Below are 20,172 nucleotides of genomic sequence, written 5' to 3'. Positions count from 1 at the left end.
CCAACCTCCCTTTCCTCTCAAGTCCTTGAACGTGTTGACGCCTCCCAAATCTGTCCCCTTCTTTCCCAGAACTCCATGTTTGAATCCCTCCAATCAGGTTTCCGCCCCTGCCACAGTGCTGAAACAGTTCTTATCAAAGTCATAAGTGACATCCTATGTGACTGTGATCATGGTAAACGATCCCTCCTTGCCCTTCTCGACCTGTCTGCAGCTTTTGACTTGGTTGACCACACCATCCTCCTGCAATGGCGCTGCACTGTTGCCCAGCTAGGTTGGAGGACACTTGATTGGTTCCATTCGTATTTATCCAGTCATAGCCAGGTAGTCGCCTGCAATGACTTCTCTTGCTTCCACACCGTTACCTCTGGTGTCCCCAAGGATCTGTCCTTGGCCCTCTCCTATTTCTCATATGCTGCCCCTCGGTGACATCATCTGAAAACACAGTGTCAGTTTCTACATGTATATTGACAACACACAGTTCTATCTCACCACCACCTCTCATGACTCCTACACTTTCTATAAATTGTCACACTGTTTGATCGACATCTACTACTGGATCAACAGAAATTCTTGCAAGCTCTGTTCCCTAACCACTGACTCCATCCCTCTCCCTGGCAACTGTCTGAGGCTGAACTAGGATGTTCGCAATCTTGGTGTCATATTTGACCTCAAAAAGAGCTTCTGACCACATCCACGCCATCATTCAGATCACCTATTTTCACCTCTGTAACATCGCCTGACACGGGGCCTGCCTCAGCTCATTTGTTGCTGCAACCCTCATCCAGTCCTTTGTTACCTCTCGATGTGTCTATTCCAATGTACTCCTGGCTAACCTCCCACATTCCACCCTTTGTAAACTTGAGGTCATCCAAAAATCTGCTGCCAGTGTCCTAACATACCAAGTCCTGTTCACCCATCACCCCTGTGCTTGCTGACCTACATTGGCTCCCGGTTAAGCAACGCCTTGATTTTTAAAATTCTTATCCTTGTTTTCAATTCCCTCCATGGCCTGCCCCCTCACCATCTCTGTAATCTCCAGCCTTCTCTAAATCTTCTCTAATTCTGGCCTCTTTTGCATCCCTGATTTAAATCGCTCCACCATTGGCTGCCTTCTCTTCCAAGCCTTAAGTTCTGGAATTCTCTCCCTACACCTCCGCTTCTCTTCCTCTTTCCTCCTTTTAAGGCACTCCTTAAAACCTACCTCTTTTCTGCCCTCCTATCTCCTTGTGTAGGTTGTTGTCAAATCTTGTTCAGTAATGCTCCTTGTAGTCAACCGTGTCAAAGGCTACAAACAGTCGAGAAGGGCGAAGAGGATAGTTTACCTTTGTCACAGTCACATAGAATGTCATTTGTGACTTTTGATATGAGCAGTTTGAGTACTGTGGCAGGGGCAGTAACCTGATTGGAGGGATTCAAACATGGAGTTCCAGGAAAGATGGGCGTAGATTTGGAAGGCGACAACACCTTCAAGAATTTGGGACCGTTTACTGTGTTAAAGATGCTATATATTTTTGGCAGCAATGGGTCAGTTAGGGATGGAGATAGGTGATGCTTTAGTGGTGGAAATAGGCAGTCTTGATGGATTGGATGTGGGATTTGAAGGTCAGCTCAATGTCCGTGTTGGATTGAGTTTAAAAGGGGCACAGGACTGGGGTTATGGCACAGAGTTTGTGGCAAGGGCCAAAGAGGATGGCTTTGGTTTTGCCAATGTTGAACTGCAGTAAATGTTGATTCATCTACAGCTTGATGTCTGACACAAGATATCATAAAACCACTTCTTAAATCCTCTTTATGGTGACAAAATTGCTCCAATGCTGGAGCAGCAATGCGATTTGTTTAGCCGTATTTTACTGTAATTGCACCGATTTATTGTCTCTCTCTTGGTTCATACTGCTTTTTTCCACCACCCCCTCCCCCTCTTTCTAGCCTATTACAGGTTTGTGGTGCTAATTTTCAACTGTCTACTGACTTTTGGCTCCTACTTCTGCTTTGATATGCCCAGTGTGCTTCAGCAGCAGTTCCAGGGGGTGAGTACAGAATTGCCCAGAGGATGAATATGTAGCCAAATCAGTCCTAAGGTTATGGAAATGACTTGGCAATGTTGAACTCTGTCCTCCAGCCTAAAGAACACAACTCTATTGTACTCCTGCAGTATTCTGCATATATACAGTATGCTTGGCCAGCATTTCACAGATGTGCCCAATTAATAAAAACCTGGCTACCTATTGAACTTGTTCTGTATGTAGCAATGAATTCCTCCTCTGTTCTCTCCCAGATCAAATGTCACCATTAGATGAGATGCTGCTTTTGAGCTAACTGCGGTGCATGACAAGCCGTCCAAGGACAATTTCTTCCCTGCGTTTTTCTCCCCGCAGTCAGTGGATTGAATCTGATCCTCTAGTGGCATGATGCCATGGATGATGGTTCAAAATTGTCCAAACTATTTCTTCAAACTCAGCCAGAAAGTAGAAGCAGGGGCTATGAATAGTGAAAAATAAATGTAAATCCTTTTGAGGAAGAACTTCTTCATTCAGAGTGATAAATGTTCAGATTGACCTACTGTGTAGGATAGTGGACACAAAAACATTCGGATTATTCACAATGAAGTGCATGCTGTTAGTGTTGCCAAGTTATTATGCTGTCACTTTGAATCTTATTTGAAACTGTACTCACTCGAGTTGTAGAAACCAATCTATATAACCTTCTGGTGTGGCCCATTAGCCTTTATCAGCAATGAATTCTTATAGGAATGTTACTGATTTTCATTGTGTAATTTAAAGTTTTAGTACACTGTCATATAGTAGACAATATGCATATTTTGAAATATCTTTTCACCTCTCCTTTCTAAATTTAATGTGGGTTATCTTTTGGATATTTCGTAGATTTTCAGAATTTCAGTTGTTTGAGTTGGGTGCTGGGAAATTACTGTTGAAGCTATGTGAATTAAGCCTGTCCCAATGGAGATTAAGTGATTTTTTTTTTGATGTGGATGATTAGAGATTCTGACTGAAGACCAGATATTAAGCAGCAAGGCTATGAAATGTTTAGGGTTATAAGAGCATAGGTTTGTCCTGATACCTGCATCACTGTTTTGTGGCCTCTATGTTTCCAGAATCTCACTTGCCCCAATTCTACTGTAACCAATGGGTCAACAGATTGTGTGGAGGGACTGGGAATGACCCCACAGCAGTACAACCTTCTCTATGTTATCTATGCATGGACGTGAGTAGTCTCTACTAACATACACACTGTAAAACTGTCTTTTCCTCTACGGTTGAACTTGACTCTATGTAGTGTTAATACGATATAAGAAATCCCCAGACCAATTTCAAGAATTACCCAACAAGATGACAAATTCTAAGACTTTTATTAGAACTAATCTTTTTTTAAAAAAAAAAAATCCCCATGAACTGCATAGTACTTTGTAAGTAGCTGATTCCCCAAATTTCAGAGAAAGGTGTTTTCCTCATTTAATAAAACACTTGGAAAACCCTCACACCCATTTTGTATGTTACACAGTTCTCCTTAATAGCAAAATATTTGCAGCTGAAAGTCCCAATTGCAATGGGTTGGATCTCCCACACCTTTCTCAAATTTAATGTCCTTCTGAGCATTTTCAACCTGGATTTTGCTGAATAAGATGATCCCTGGTGTTCGTGTTGGTCTTTCACTTCCCTGCAAACCTCAACTTTCAGCACAGGTTCAAGTCTTCAGCTTTTGTTCCCCCCCCCCCCCCGGTCGTGTGTCCCCTGTCTCCCCCCAGCTCTTGAGGCTGCTGCCACTGGTCTTCCTTCTTGCAGCCTGTCTGCCTTCTGAAAAGCTGTTGAATTTATCTGGAATCAGAACCACCTGGGCTTTCCGTTCTTCCAGGTGTTAGCAGCTGCCATTCATTTACATCATCACAATCACTGACTCTTGTTTACAACCTGAGAGTCTGGGAGGGTGAAACCCATTGTTCTTCAGGGGTTTAACCCCGCAGTCTCTGCTTTTCAAAAGAAAAAGGTTTTAATCTGGGATCTTTGTTCTGGTAACCAAGCGTCCTGTCTTGTCTTTAAGCAGAGTTGATGAGGTCACAAGACTTCTGACTCTATCTTAATCTTTTAAAAATCACAGTTTTTAAAACATAATCATGCTACAAAGTCCATAGTTCATGGCAGTAGTGGATACCTGTAAAGTACTCTATTCCTGGCTACTCCTATTCTAAAACTACAGTAAATTTGTCCAGCCTTCATTGGTCTTATCAAGCCAGTAAAAAGTTTATCAGACTCATGGAAACTAATCTGGTGTGTTTTGTTCTGCTGAACTGGTGGACTTAATATATCAACCTTGTTTGTCGAATTTCTTGTGACTACAACTTCCTTGAACTCGCTTTTTTCCCACACTTCTTCCCTGAAGCATCCATTAGTACGAAATTACTGAAATCGTTTGGAATATTAACTCTGTACCCAATGACTTGGCATTCCTTTCCTATCTGACCTCTTATTAGACTTCTTTACTGTTTTCTCCCTTATCCCTTTATCAAGAGATAGTGTTCAATGGGCATTTGTTGCCCTCTGGTATCTTGTCACCCTATGGTAGCTTTCTCATTCTTAAAGTGAGCCTAAATGGAGAGTGTCTACAGTTTGTTCAAACATGTGGGCATTTATTATGTGGGCATCATCGTTGACTTCAATTCACCCTCACTAACCTGCACATTTCCCATGCACTTGCAATTTCCAGCAGTAGTTATTAGTCAGTAATTAGGAACAGGAACTTCAGACAGTTTTTCTTTTTATTTTCCTTTCCTCTAGCTCAAGGACTCTATTGTCTTTTCCCTAATGTCACCCTCTATTCAATTAGCTGAACTGGGGCTTTCTGCTTTTAACAGCTCAGTTACACATTGTCTTTTCCAACTGAGACATAATTTCTGGATTGATGAAGAGCATGTTTTGTAAAATCAATACTGTATGTGATCTTCTGTCCGAGGCTCAGCTTTCATTGTTGCAATTAATAATCCTCATGCTAGTTTTAGGTGGTTCTGATTACCTGAGTATCAGAATGACACCCAATGTTCTACAGACACAGAAGCACTAAACTCATTACATGCCATTTGCTTTGACCTGTTGGACTAAGTAGAAAACAGTGGCCGAGTCTGAAGGCAGAGTAAATTTAACAGGGGTTTGGCATTGGCCCCTCTTAATACCCCAGTTGCTGGCTGTAGGACATCATTGGCAGAGATTGTAACAGTTAGCTTCTTTTCTCTGCTGCCGAGGTATATATTGTAGGATGCCACAAAGATGAAAGGGTTGAAAATGATCTTCAATAGCCCAGCAGTCCAACTGGGTGCCAAGAAAGGGAGGGGAGGATGAAGATGAGTTCCATTCCTGTATTAACAGCACAAAATTCCTAGAAATGGTTTTTGTGTTTTATTCCTTAATTTTATTTTCTCTCCCATAGCAATGCCGTGGTGGTGATACTGGCTGGTTTCCTCATAGACAAAGTGGGAAATTGCGGTAAGTCTGAAGACAAGCATGAGCATCAGAGTGTAACCTGGAATACCTCAGCCTGGTAGAAGTTATTTCAGATCAGAATTGCCACTCTACATAGCGTTCCAGATATGCAATGAATTCTCCTAGTCCCTGGAAATAGATGATGATATCAGACTTTTAAAAACAGTTACCCATGCACTGATGGATGAAGTGAGTAGGGGGAAGTCCAGGACAGAGTTTTCCCTACTCGGTCAGCATCTGGGGGCTGTAATTTGGGACTTTTATGTTTTGGAATGTCCTGCCATTCACGCCAATGGTGCAATATCATCGCTGGTCTCTCGCATCTAACACTTGTTCATTGTACAACTGCGCTGGCTGACTTAATTGTGCATCTTTTCTGACCTTTGTCTTGGTCATTTTTGGCTTACTGGCATTGCATTTCTCCGGTTACATTGCATTTTAATGTACCCTTCTGTTTTTGCCTCTTATTGTTCCTTTTTACCATCTACTGTTAAAAGACGTTTTACTGAGAGCTGGAGGAAGAGAGTGGAAGCCAGCACGCCTGTGTTGAAAGAGAGCTCAGCAGACACATGCTTACCTATGGAGCTGTGTGTAGAGACCATGTCACGGTTACGTGGACATGTCTGAGGAGCTGTGTGCTTGCCACTTGTGCTTTACCAGCCTAGGTGTTCAAGGATCGTTGCAATTTCCTACAACTAGAGTTCCAAACCTCCTCTGTTACTGGCATGACTCATGATTTGGCTTGAACATCTATGCTGCTGACTCCTTTCAAGCTGGCACCTGTCACCAATATACAGTGCACTGCTGGTTGTATTATTCCAATGATTCATTGTTCGCCAGAGCCAAGATCTCTAGCAATTTTCTTAAGGACGATGACCATCCAAACAAAAGGACTCTTCTCTTTTCCAGAGTAGCTGGGTTCCGAAAGTGCAACAACTTGTCAATGGAACTTGTTTGTCCATATGACTCCTTGCACCAATGCACTGGCATTTTATGTACAGTATTGGATCAATTGAGTCGATGAATCAAATTATATATGTTCAGAAGTAAATTAACTTGTTGCTTTTGTTAATATCGACCATAAAGTACAAGGAAGTCTATAGCCTGGACTTTGCAGTAATAAAGAAAAAAACTATCAGAATTCACCATCATTACTCCTCTGAAACTGATGCAATTTGTGGAGTCTGCACATGCGCAGTTAGACACAAAAATCCAGAAGTTGCTGCCAGTGACTGTGTTTCTTTATAGGGTGCACCATTGAAGTCCCCAGACCGCAATGAATTAGAAATCACTGAATTGATGAGAACTTGCCCTTTTTATGCTATTGGTCTTGCTTCAAAAACCCTTGAAAAGGTTACAGCTTGTTGAGTGATGTGTAACTGGGTTTTTAATTACTGCTGAGGAACCTCCCTGACCTTGAAAAACTAATCTAATATTTGTGGAACATCAAATTTCTTCATTATGACAATTCAGCATTTTTAATTTTTTTAAAGTTTGATATTTCAGCTTTTACCTTGATCCCATGGGGATGTCCAAATAATTTATTTCACTCTGTAAAATGATATTTAAAAAGTGAAGGATAATCAGTGCATTTTAGCTTCCTGTTTTGCTATCTGCAAGAATACTTCAATGATGCTTGATGACATCACTGACCTCAGATTCAAATAAACATTGGGAAAGGGGAAATCCATGCCACAGAGATCATTAGATCTTTGTGAGCAGCTTTCTTCAAAGTTAGTGGCAAGAGCCATCACTTCACCACTGGCTGCAAAATCTTGGCCATTATGTCTGTATACTTACAAATAGGAATCATGGTCCACAGAGTACTAACCATTCCAGGTGAGTTCTCTGCACACAGTGTAAAAGAATTATTGAAAGTGATCCTTGAAAAATAGTTTCTAATTAATGTCAGCTGACTTGCTTTGAACCTATCAATTGAGATGGTTGTCATATGATTCCAGCGTCATACGCTACTACTATAAACTCCATAAATGTTCAGATAATCTGCGACATGTTGTAGGTAGATGCCAGGAATCCCTTGCCTTAAAACTTGGATACACTAAAACCAATTGTGCCACTGTGGTTGAGTTAAGCTAATTTAGGATTGATCATGGATCAAACTGAGGATATTTCTGACCTGTATGATTTGACTACCCACTGGACAAATTAATGCCTATCTTGGGAAGCCGTATCAAAATATAATAAAGGTAAAAACTGATCATAACATTTGCTTACCAGAGAAAACATTGCGGGGAAGCGTTGACTGGGATCCTGCTTTTATAGTCTACAATTAGTGAACTCGTTATCGTAGCTAAATGTAACTTTACCAAATTTTCTGACAAACAGGAAAATATCAGGGGTTTCAATCAAAAAGAAAATTGAATGAATGTAAAACAGCCAGCTAGCGCCCGTTTTACCCACTGATAAACCAGATGGGGCGATGAAAGCAAAAGTATTGGGTGACGTTGATTGCTAAGATTGGAGAGTTAGTCTACAAGACGTATGACCATTAATGGACTGAATGGGCTTTTCTTGTCCTATGTTTTAATCATGATTTAAATGTTCTGAGTTTTTCTCTTGTGAAACCAGTTTTGTTTATTTCCCCCTGTAGTTGGGATCTTCTTGTTCTCCATCCTTATTGTGATAGGCTCAGCTACTTTTGCTTTAGGATCTCACTTCAAGGGTACAAGTTTCCTACTGCCGCTGATGCTTATTGGCCGACTTCTCTTTGGCTCAAGCAATGGATCACTCATCAGTAAGTACCAGTTTCAACCTAACTGTATAGACTAGGAAATAAATAGGCAGGAGCATAGTACTGATTTCTTTTTTAAATGTGTCAAAATAGTTCAGTGTTCACTATCCAGGACAATACATGTTAATTACTTTTTTGAGCCAATTTGCATCCTCTCTTCCTGAGAGAATAACTGAAAGTATGTGTGAAAGTGCGAAGTTACACTTTGAAAAGATGTGCACAAATATGTGGTATTTAGTAGGGTCATGACTACAATTGATATTTATTTTTACGTCATTGTTCATATAGTAATTGTATTTTTAAGCCTGTCTCATGCACTTGGCAATTGAGAAAATTTTAAAAGTCTAGGCAATACACCGTATCTGTAAAGAGAGAAGATGGGCTAACATTTGAGTTTAATCCTTTGTCAGGACTTGTAGTTCCTTTGTAGTTGCGCGCAAAATATGCTGCCCTTCTTTGTGTTGTTTAGTAGCGATTGGAAAGACTTCATGGTTTTAATGGGTGGGTTTTCCAAGTTTAAGAGGCCCATACTAGAAACTTGCTGACTGATTGGAATAACCCTGATCTTTTAACAAAGTCAAGTATTTGAAAATGTCTTATCTGGGACTGACATCCCTCGAATATGGGTTTAAATCTAAATCTTTGGGAGGACTAAACTTGATGTGTATGAATTCCAAGGATACTGATGCAGCCAGTGTGACTTCTGTATCTGTATAAGATATGCTTAGTACATTTAAATAGAGGTTAGTGGGAAATGCTGTTGGGCAAATGAGGTGGCATAGCAAACAATTTAAACACTGTCTCTGGTAAAGCTGCCTGTTATCTTTTCCTGGCTGCAGGCAGGCTGAATATTTGTCCTGCAGGGTGAGGAAGGAAAATACCTCTCACTGCTGAAAATCTGGAATAACCTCCCACCCTAAGAAAATGATACAGGCAAAGCACAGCTGGTCAGTCATCATCTATGTAAATAAAACTGACATTAGCATTTTGCCTGTAACTGTGCTAGTTCTGACAAATTATACCCAAAAAATTAATCTATCTTTTCTCTTTACAGATGATATATATTGCCTGGATTTTGTTTTTTGTCTGTTGGAGGTTAGTGATGTGATTTCCAGATCACTAGACTGCACACTTTTGACATATTTTCAGACCGCTTGAGGATTAGTCTCCCATCGGGTTTCTTTTTGTTTTACTCTGTCTGCATTGGGATTCTTACTAAAGAACCTGCTTTGGGAGATTCCGAACTATTCACATTACAACACAGGAGGAGGCCATATGGCCCATGTCATGAAAAACGTGCCTAACTACTTGCTCCCCAGTGGCAGTTGTGTGGGAATAAGCCACTGCATCCAAAGCCACTGCCCTAGTGCCCTGGGTTCCAGTTAGTAGTTTTCCATTCAGTATCTGTGTTTCTAAGTTGTACAAACATAACCTTTGAGCAATCAAAACTAATCTCACCACCTCCCTCTTGCCCCCAACACTTTGTATCTTTCTCTGCCTCAAATATTTCTCAAATTTTTCCCAACAAAGTAGCAATGGTTTCTGTGCCAACCACTGATTTTTGGGGTACGTATCCAAAGTTGCTGACAGTCCTCTGTTACCTCATTCAAGTGATCATTCTTCATGTATCAGCTTAGACATTGAAAATCAGGACACTGTTGTATCTAGGGAGTTGGGTAATGGTGGCAGTATATCTGAGTCTTGCCCTATCTGTTCCTGACCCACGCATACAGACTTTTGACAGCAGGAATCCTTGAATGGAAATTTTCGATGAATTATTATCTTTGCTCCTGCCCACAATGTCTGCAGCTCCTGAAACCAATTGTTAAGCCCCAGCTTTACCTGGGTAATGCAGAGCTAACCAGAAATTGAACCTGGAACTGTATCTCTCCCCTTGGTTTTGTACCACAAAACCTTTTGTCATTTAATCTGACCTGTCTTCCACCCTATCACACACTGGACCAGCCACATAAATACTGTGGCTACAAGAGCAGGTCAGAGGCTGGAAATTATGCGGCGAGTAACTCATCTCCTGTCTTGCCAGTGCCTGTCCACCATCTAGAAGGCAAAAGTAAGGAGCGTGATGGAATACACTCCACTTGCCTGGATGGGTGCAGTTCCAACAACACTCAAGAAGCTCAACATCATCCAGGACAAAGCACCCTGCTTGATTGGCACCCCATCCACCACCTTCAACATTCACTCCCTCCACCACCGATGTACAGTGGCAGCAGTATGTACAAGATGCTCTGCAACAACTCACCAAGGTTCCTTCGACTGCACCTTCCAAATCCACGACCTGTACCATCTAGAAGAACAAGGGATGCATGGGAACACCATCACCTGCAAGTTCCCCTCCAAGCCACACACTATCCTGACTTGGGATTATTTCACTGTTCCTTCATTGTCACTGGGACAAAATCCTGGAACTCCCTTCCTAACAGCACTGCGGGGTGTACCTACACTCCAAGGACTGCAGTGGTTCAAGAAGGCAGCTCCCCACCACCTTCTCAAGGGCAATTAGGGATGAGCAATAAATGCTGGCCTGGCCAGCGATGCCCACATCCCACGAACGAATATACAAAAACCTGCCCTATTGTTCTTTTTCCCCCCCCTTTTCATTTGCTCAAAACCTATTACATTTTTAACTTTTACCAGTTCTGATGAAAGGTCACAGACCTGAAACCTTAACTCTGGTTTTTCTCTTCACAGATGCTGCCTGACCTGCTGAGTATTTCCAGTATTTTTTGTTTTTGTTTCAGATTTCCAGCATCCCCAGTATTTTGTTTTTGTTCTGATTTAAACTGGGTTATGCATTTGCGAATTGTAACTTTTTTTTTTTGGAACAGCTGTGTCACTCATGCTTTTTGTTTCTCCCCCAGTTGTTCAGGACCGAATCATTGCTTTCTGGTTCAAAGGTAAGGAGCTGTCACTGGCTTTTGGGCTGGCGATGACCACCTCCCGTCTGGGCAGTGTCCTCAACTTCTTCTTAACCCCATACTTTGAGAAGAGTTTTGGGATTCACTGGACGCTTTGGGGAGGTAAAAGTCTATTTTTGGGAGGGGTGAGGAGTTTTGAAATTTTTAAGGACAAGGAAATGAAAAAATGTCTTTGTGGGTGTGAGAAAGGTTGAATCGATTGCGTGTTGATTATTTACTATTATGGGAGTCAATCTAAATGCTCGACACTGGTTAGAGATGCTAAGTCAGTGTGATGTATTAATTGCTTTTATCCAGATTATATTCTTGAGCTAATGCTTATATTAGTTACATATTTGCAGTTCTGCAGATTCATTGGATGTCATTCTGCAGTAACCAGTTTGAATATTGGTGCAGATCTTATGCTTAGAAACAGACAAATTAATGACTTCCTGACCTACAGCAAAGCTCAAAGTGTTGCAAAATTGACACCACCTACCTCCCCCCCCCCCCCCCCCCCCCCCCCGAAAAACAATCCTTCAGTCCGGTACTGGTGATTTTGTAGTGCTCTTCCGGAACTGTCTACACTGATGTGTGGAAGAATATCCCAGGATCACACTTTCCTCTGGTTTTGCCTTGCTCTCTTCTCTCTCTCCCTGCCTTGCACAGAGATTTAGTAGCACAAACCTCCCCCACCCTCTACTCGCATGAGAGTGCCAGTGCAATGTGCCAATGTTGTTAGATTCTGCTCAGTATCCTTGATATTTGATTTTCTGAAACATGCAGCTGCTTACTGATCCTGAATGAAGTTTGCGCATGATATCTGTGGTTGTTGTCTGGCTGCTGCCAATTCCATAGCATGGTACCATTCCGAGAAGAACAAGGAGTTAGAAACATAGAAAAATTTACAGCACAGAAGGAGGCCATTCAGCCCATTGTGTCCGTGCTGGCCAAAAGAATTATCCAGCCTAATCCGCCTTTCCAGCTCTTGGTCTGTAGCCCACGTGTGTATCTTAAGTTTTTTTTAAAAATGAGATGAAGGTTTCTGCCTCCTTCAGACGTTAAGTTCCTGACCCGCCCCCCCACCCTCTGGGTGAAGAAATTTCCCCTCAACTCTCCCTAATCCTTCTGCCAATTACTTTAAATGTATATCCCTGGTTATTGATCTCTCTACCAAGGAAAATAGAAATAGGTCATTCCTGTCAGCTTTATCTAGGCCCCTCATAATTTTATAGATCTCCGATTTAAACTCCCTCCAGCTTCCTCTGCTCCAAAGAAAATAAACCCGGCCCATCCAATCTCCCCTCATAGCTAAAATTCTCTCTTGTAAATCTCCTCCGTACCCTCTAAAACAGATGAGCTGGCCATTGATGTTTGTGGGCCCTTGCTATCCTACATTATAACAGTGACACCGCTTCAAAATGTATTTCATTGACGGTAAAGAGCTTTGGAACATCCTGAGGTTGTGAAGGATGCTATATAAATGTTAGTAAGTAGCAGAGGAAAACGCGAAAGATTTTAACAGTGTTGTTGACTGCAATAAGCTTAATGCTTAGTGCACCCAGAAACCCACTAGTTCTAATGCTACCTTCAACTTTAGAAAGGAGAAAAATAGGTACCTGGATAGTTATTACCTTTTGGCATAATCCTTTCTTCACTAAATTTAAATCCCTTCATGACCTACCTCCTCCACCCTATACCCTCCCACCCCCATAAACCTTCTGTCTCCCTGCATTGGCTTCAGTTGCCTCGATCCTATGCTCTGGCATTCACTTTCTAAATTCTTCCTTCTCCTTCCTTTTAAAACTCTTACACCAAGCTCTTGGCCCCTCCTGCTAATATCTCCTTTGGTTTAGTGTCCATTTTTTGATTAAGGTTCTGAAGGACTTTGGGACCTTACTGTTTTCTTTTTTAAAAAGGTGTGATTATAAATGCAAGAGGTGGCACACAGCTACAGAAAGGTCTGACCGTTACTGGTGGGACCATCTGAGCTTCGTGTCTTGTGCAGTTTCTGCTTGTAACGTAATCTTTCCTGTGGTTCATTTTCTCAGGTACATTGCTATGTGTTCTTAGCTTTTTGTCAGCCATCACTGTTAGCATCCTGGATAAAGTTGGCATAAAACAACTCGGACTGGACAGTGTCCTACAGCAGGAATCCAAGAAAGTGGTGCGTAGTTTCAGGATGTTGGGAATTCAGTCTTTTGTAAAATGTTTGTATTTTGGATATTGTACTTGGATTTCCAGAAGGCATTTGACAAGGTGCCACATAAAAGGTTATTGTGCAAAGTAGGAGCTTTCAGTGTAGGGGGTAACATATTGGCATGGATAGAAGATTGGCTGGCTGGCAGAAAACAGAGAGTATGCATAAATGGGTCCTTTTTCTGATTGGGAGAACGTGACAAGTAGAGTCCTTCACGGGTCTGTCCTAGGGCCTCAACTTTTTACAATTTATATCAATGACTTAGATGAGGGGAGTGATGACATGGTAGCTAAATTTGCAGATGACACAAAGATAGGTAGGAAAGTCTGTTGTGAAGAGGACATAAGGAGGTTGCAGACCAATATAGATAAGGTTGAGTGAGTGGGCAAAAATCTGGCAGATGGAGTATAATGTGGGAAAATGTGAAGTTGTTCATTTTGGCAGGAAGAATAAAAAAAACCAGAGTATTACTTAAACAGGGAACGACTGCAGAATTCTGAGGTACGGAGAGACCTAGGTGTTCTAGTGCATGAGTCACAAAAAGTTAGAATGCAGGTCCAGCAAGTATTAAAAGAAGGCTAATGGAATGCTATCCTTTATTACAAGAGGAATTGAAAATAAAAGTAAGGATTTTATGCTTCAGTTATCCAGGGCATTGGTGAGACTATATCTCGAATACTGCGTGCAGTTTTGGTCTCCTTGTTTAAGGAAGGATGTAAATGCGTTGGAGGCGATTCAGAGGAGGTTTATTTATTTTATTTAGAGATACAGCACTGAAACAGGCCCTTCGGCCCACCGAGTCTGTGCCGACCATCAGCCACCCATTTATACTAATCCTACACTAATCCCATATTCCTACCACATCCCCACCTGTCCCTATATTCCCCTACCACCTACCTATACTAGGGGCAATTTAGAATGGCCAATTCACCTATCAACCTGCAAGTCTTTTCGGTGGTGGGAGGAAACCGGAGTACCCGGCGAAAACCCACGCAGACACAGGGAGAACTTGCAAACTCCACACAGGCAGTACCCAGAATTGAACCCGGGTCGCTGGAGCTGTGAGGCTGCGGTGCTAACCACTGCACCACTGTGCCGCCCAGATTGATACCTGGAATGAGCGGGTTGTCTTATGTGGAAAGGTTGGACAGACTGGCCTTGTTTTCACTGGAGTTTAGAAGAGTGAGGGGAGACTTGATTGAAGTATATAAGATTCTGAACAGTCTTGACAAGGTGGATGTGGAAAGGATGTTTCCTCTTGTGAGTGAGTCCAGAACTAGAGGGCGCCGTTTTAAAATTAGGGGTCACCCTTTAGGACAGAGATGAGAATTTTTTTCTCTCAGACGGTTGTGCGACTTTGGAACTCTCTGCCTCAGATGGTGGTGGAGGCGGGGTCATTGAATATTTTTAAGGCGGAGGTAGATAGATTCTTGTTAGGTAAGGGAATCAAAGGTTATCGGGGAGTAGATGGGAGGGTGGAATTCGAGACAGAAACCGATCAGCCATGATCTTATTGAATGGTGGAGCAGGCTCGAGGGGCCGAATGGCCTATTCCTAATTCGTATGTATATATGTTCGTATATTTATCTTGGAATTAAGTATCTGTTGTAACCAGCTGGAATGGAGCGTAATGCCTGATCTCTGAAGTACATCTTTTGGAAGTAGGGATCTATAAGATTTTATAGCCTGTACTGACTTTAGCCTCCAACGTCTACATGATCCTGTTGTCTTACCTTTTTCGTTCCTCTTTTTCTCAGCAATTCCAGGATATTCGCTATTTGTCTCTTCGCTACTGGTTGCTAGTACTCACCATCATGTTCTTCTATAATGGAATCTTTCCTTTTGTTGCTGATGCCAGGTAAGAAAGGTTCATTCTATTATCTAACATGATAGTACTGTACTCTTAGTGGAAGTATTGAGTTTTCTCTATTCTTCTTGCACCCCTCTCCTTGCCTCAATAATAGTGCTCCATAATGGTACAAGAGTGCAGCCCTTGGTAGATAAGTTTCGCTATAATGGGAAAACCTGGAATATGAACAGTTTGCTTTTTTGTTTGGGAGTGTTCTTTTTAAAATGTTTTTTGCATTTTCCCAGCTGCTCTTGGGAGCTCACAGGGTTTCAGGAGGAAGGTAGTCAGTCCTGCTTTCTTATGGTTCAGTGAGTGCCAGCAACCTTCTCACACCGGCCAAGTATCCATTCTTCATTTATGAACCTGGCCTGTGGATATTGCCAGAATATTTGACAGGGGCATTGAGTTAAAATGGTACTGGCAGATGCCCTCAAAGTACTATTTCAACAGTATGATTCCGCTGTTGGTATGAGAGTGGAGCTTTAATCTGAGGAACACAAGACACAAAACCAATTTTGTTCTATTTCTGTTTTGAAATTCCAGTTAAATATTTGTTACAGTCTCCAGGACTACTTATTAAAAATATGAAGCATGGAAACCAAATGTAGCTTACTAAAATTGTCTCTGCTTTACGTCTTTGATCTAAATGTGATGAGGACATTTGTTTGTTTTTTTCAGCAAGTTTATTCAGGATAAATATTCTGGGTACAGTCAGCAGGAAGCCTCCTATATCACTGGTGCTGTCTACGACTGTTCACTGGTGCTACTTGCTGTAGCTGGAATCCTCATTGTGAGTACAGTCTGGTTTATCCCACCTCACAGCAGTTTGTGTTCACTAGACTCATGAGATCCCCTGGTTGCAGGTGTTTAGCTATCTCCTATTGTAGATGGAAATAGATCTGGATAGAACTTGGAATGAGCTTTAATCTAAAGTGTGGCTTTGGTAAAAGGTGAACGAAATGCACAATCTTGGAGTAGTTTCATATACCCGAGGATGATGAGAGAGATCTGAATCGCACTCCATCAATGATGGGGTCCCTTTTCCCTATATTAAAATATAATAGTGGTTATTTTCTGTATCACACAGCAAATAAATAATTTGACAGGAAAGTTTAAGAATCTTTATTGCAAATTGTACTGACAGTTTTATACATGCAACACTAAATTTTTACAATGGGATTGCAGGTGAAGGCTTACTGACTTTCAAAACTGATAACTACATTTAACAGAGTTGCAATCTCCTGTTTAATATTCCCAGTTCTTGTATAATGTGTTTTTGATATAGTTCCAATCAGGGAATCAGTTTTGGTTGTTAATCTAATTTTGAAAATTAACCGTTTCTAGTGGTGATGTTTGAATAATTTACCTTAACCACAAAGTCTTCAATATTGTCAATTAGGAATAAATGAAATGTATCAAATCAAAATACACTTGGGTAGAGCAGTGATCTGTTGTCCCTGGTAATGGTGGACTTGGAATATCAAAGACATGAAGTGTTGACCACTTCGTCTCACTGCATATTATTTCAACTCTGTCTCAGTAGATATTCAGTATAACCTTAGCAATTGTGCTCTGCCATTGGAGTCTGTGATTTATTGTTTAGAAAATGTGCATTGTCAGTGATCTCTCTTATCATTGCTCGGTAATAAGTATAGGCTGCTTGAAACGCTCATGGAGTGTTAATATCATACTAAGTCCTGAAGTACCATGTGCATCAGATGTTGTATCTGATCCAATTCATAAATTTGGTTTGTGAAATGCAAGAATGATCGCAATATGTCAGTGGATGCTGGAGTGCATTGTTCAATTTTGACCTTCTGTTCTTTGGCTATTGCACAATTAAATCATTTCTTTAATTTCAGTCAATATATTGAATAGTAAATAAATTAATAAAACTCATGGTTGCGTTTTGGCAGTTCTGGGTTTGACCAGCAGATGGAGCTCCCCACTACCCTAAAAGAATATTTTGTATCAGTAAAAACATCAGGATTGTTGGGCATCTCCTATTGGACATTTGGACCTAGATTTTGCATGGCTTGAGTGTCATGTTATCCAAATAATCTGCATTCTCACCACCACCCCCTCCCCAAAAGAAAATTCTGCCTCCTACCCATATTCGTGGCCTCATCTTTCATAGCCTCGATCACAGAAGTGGCCATCTCTAACCACTTCCTTATATCCATCACCAGTCGCATCCACCTATACCCTCCCTACTCTATTTCCTTCTGCATCTCCTGATGGAAAACACTCTTTCCCTGAGTCATTTAAGATGGCACTTTCAGTGTGACAACTGCTGGGTCTTTGGCCTTCCATTAGCCACGATACTTCTGCAGCTGTAAAACTGCTCAAACACTTGTCGTCTCCACCTTTTTTGCCCTTGTCCCCAGTAAAACGTTACTGTCTCCCATCCTGGTTGTTCTCCCTGGTAAGGTGCTCCCATCATCACTTACTAGTCCAAAGGGAGCAAACTTGAATGTATCTAATGCGCACTGCTGGTGCCATCCATTACCAGATCTGGCTCTGCAGCAGTCTATTTCCTCCCTAGCCAAGCTGTTCCAGTACAGTTACAATACTGGCATCTACCCAGCAATGTGGAAAATTGCCCAGGTATGTCCTGTACACAAAAAAAAAAGGACAAATCCAACCCGGCCAATTACCACCCGGTCGGTCCGCTCTCAATCATCAGTAAAGTGATGGAAGGTGTCGTTGACAGTGCTATCAAGCGGCACTTGCTTAGCAATAACCTGCTCACTGACACTCAATTTGGGTTCTGCTGGGGCCACTCGGCTCCTGACCTCATTACATACAGCCTTGGTTCAAACGTGGACAACAGAGCTGAACTCAAGAGGTCCGGTGAGAGTGACTGCCCTTGCCATCAAGGCAGCATTTGGCAGAGTATGGCGTCTTGGAGCCCTAGCAAAACTGGAGTCAGTGGGAATCGGTGGAGGGGGGGTGGGGTGCTCTCTGCTGGTTGGAGTCATACCTCACACAAAGGAAGATGGTTGCGGTTGTTGGAGGTCAATCATCTCTGCTCCAGGACATCGCTGCAGGAGTTTCTTCAGGTAGTGTCCTAGGCCCAACCATCTTCAGCTGCTTCATCAATGACCTTCCTTCAATCCTAAGGTCAGAAATGGGAATGTTCGCTGATTGCACAATGTTCAGCACATTTGCGACTCCTCACATACTGAAGCAGTCCGTGTAGAAATGCAGCAAGACCTGGACAATATCCAGGCTTGGGCTGATAAGTGGCAAGTAACATTCGCGCGACACACATGCCAGGCAATGACCATCTCAAACAAGAGAGAATCTAACCATCTCCCATTCTAAACCGTCTAAAGATTCAATGGCATTACAGTCGCTGGCTAAAACAAATGTGGGTCCATTACAGGCAGAGTCAGGAGAATTTATAATGGGGAATAGAGAAATGGCAGAGAAGCCAAATGATTACTTTGTGTCTGTCTTCACTGAGGAAGATACAAGAAATCTCCCAGAATTGGAGATCCAAGGGATTAGGGAGAATGAGGAATTGAATGAAATTAGTATTAGTAAGAAGGTTGTATTGGAGAAATTAATGAGGCTGAAGGTTGATAATTCCCCACGACCTGATAGTCTACATCCCAGAGTGTTGAAAGAGGTAGCTGTGGAGACAGTGGATGCATTGGTGATTATCTTCCAAAATTCTGTGGATTCTGGAATGGTTCCTGCAGATTGGAAGGTAGCAAATGTCACCCCACTATTTAAGAAGGGAGGGAGAGAGAAAACTGGGAATTACAGATCTGTTAGCCCTACATCCATCGTAGGGAAAAAGTTAGAATCTATACTGAAGGATGTGACAAATGGACACTTGGATAACAATGATCTGATTGGGCATAGTCAACATGGATTTATGAATGGGCGATCATGTTTGACGAACCTGTTGGAGTTATTTGAGGATGTTATGAACAGAATTGATAAAGGGGAATAGTTGGACATAGTATACTTGGATTTTCAGAGAGCTTTTGATAAAGTCCCCCACAGGAGGTTGGTTAGCAAAATTAAAGGACATGGGATAGGAGGTAATATACTGACATTTGATTAAGGATTGGTTAACAGGCAGAAAACAGAGAGTAGAAATAAACAGGTCATTCTTGCGTTGGCAGGCTGTGACTAGTGGGGTACTGCAGGGATCAGTACTTGGGCCCCAACTGTTCACAATGTATATCAATGATTTGGATGTGGGGAAATGTATTATTTCCAAGTTCACGGATGACACAAAACTAGGTGGGAATGTGTGTTGTGAGGATGATGCAAAGCAGCTTCAAGGGGATTTAGAAAGACTTAATGAGTGGGCCAGAATGTGGCAGATGGAATATAATGTGGAACAATGTGAGGTTATCCACTTTGGTAGGAAGAATAGATGTGCAGAATATTTCTGAAATGGTAAGAGATCAGAAAGTATAGATGTACAAAGGAACCTGGGTGTCCTTGTCAATAAGTCACTGAAAGCTAACGTGCAGCAAGCAATTAAGAAGGCTAATGGTATGTTAATCTTTATCACAAGAGGATTTGGGTACAGGAGTAGTAAAGTTTTGCTTCAATTGTATAGAACCTTGGTTAGACTGCATCTGGAATACTGTGTGCAGTTTTGGTCCCCTTACCTTAGGGAGGATATTATTGTCATAGAGGGAGTGCAACGAAGATTCACCAGACTTGTTCCGGGAATGGTGGGACTGTCCTATGAAGAGAGATTGGGGAAACTGGGGCTGTATTCCCTAGAGTTTCGAAGAAAGAGATGATCTCATTGAAACCTACAAAATACTTAAAGGGATAGACACGGTAAATGCAACTAAGATCTTTCCCCTGGTTGGGGAGTCTAGAACCAGGGGACACAATTTCAAAATAAGGGGGAAGCCACTTAGGAAAGAGATGAGAAGAAATTTCTTTACTCGGAGGGTTGTGAAACTTTGGAATTCACTACCCCAGAG

At 41.8% G+C, this 20,172-nt stretch overlaps 1 protein-coding gene across 3 annotated transcripts in view; it reads left to right on the top strand.

The window, feature by feature from the left end:
• Positions 1–3,133: 3,133 nt before the first annotated feature.
• The window catches only part of mfsd1l (major facilitator superfamily domain containing 1-like), a 32,413-nt gene continuing 15,374 nt past the window's right edge, over positions 3,134–20,172 (top strand). For 2 of the 3 annotated variants that reach the window (XM_068056859.1, XM_068056861.1), the window contains exons 1-7: positions 3,134–3,222; positions 5,437–5,492; positions 8,101–8,244; positions 11,124–11,282; positions 13,211–13,326; positions 15,117–15,217; positions 15,887–15,998. In XM_068056859.1, the coding sequence (XP_067912960.1) occupies positions 3,176–3,222; positions 5,437–5,492; positions 8,101–8,244; positions 11,124–11,282; positions 13,211–13,326; positions 15,117–15,217; positions 15,887–15,998 (735 nt within the window). In that variant the 5' untranslated portion in view covers positions 3,134–3,175. The remainder of the gene's footprint in view (positions 3,223–5,436; positions 5,493–8,100; positions 8,245–11,123; positions 11,283–13,210; positions 13,327–15,116; positions 15,218–15,886; positions 15,999–20,172) is intronic. The other variant, XM_068056860.1, reaches the window with a different exon arrangement.

Source organism: Heterodontus francisci, chromosome 24, assembly GCF_036365525.1.
Source record: "Heterodontus francisci isolate sHetFra1 chromosome 24, sHetFra1.hap1, whole genome shotgun sequence".
In the NCBI taxonomy this organism is placed as follows: Eukaryota; Metazoa; Chordata; class Chondrichthyes; order Heterodontiformes; family Heterodontidae; genus Heterodontus; species Heterodontus francisci.
This window is presented reverse-complemented; position numbering and strand designations above follow the sequence as displayed.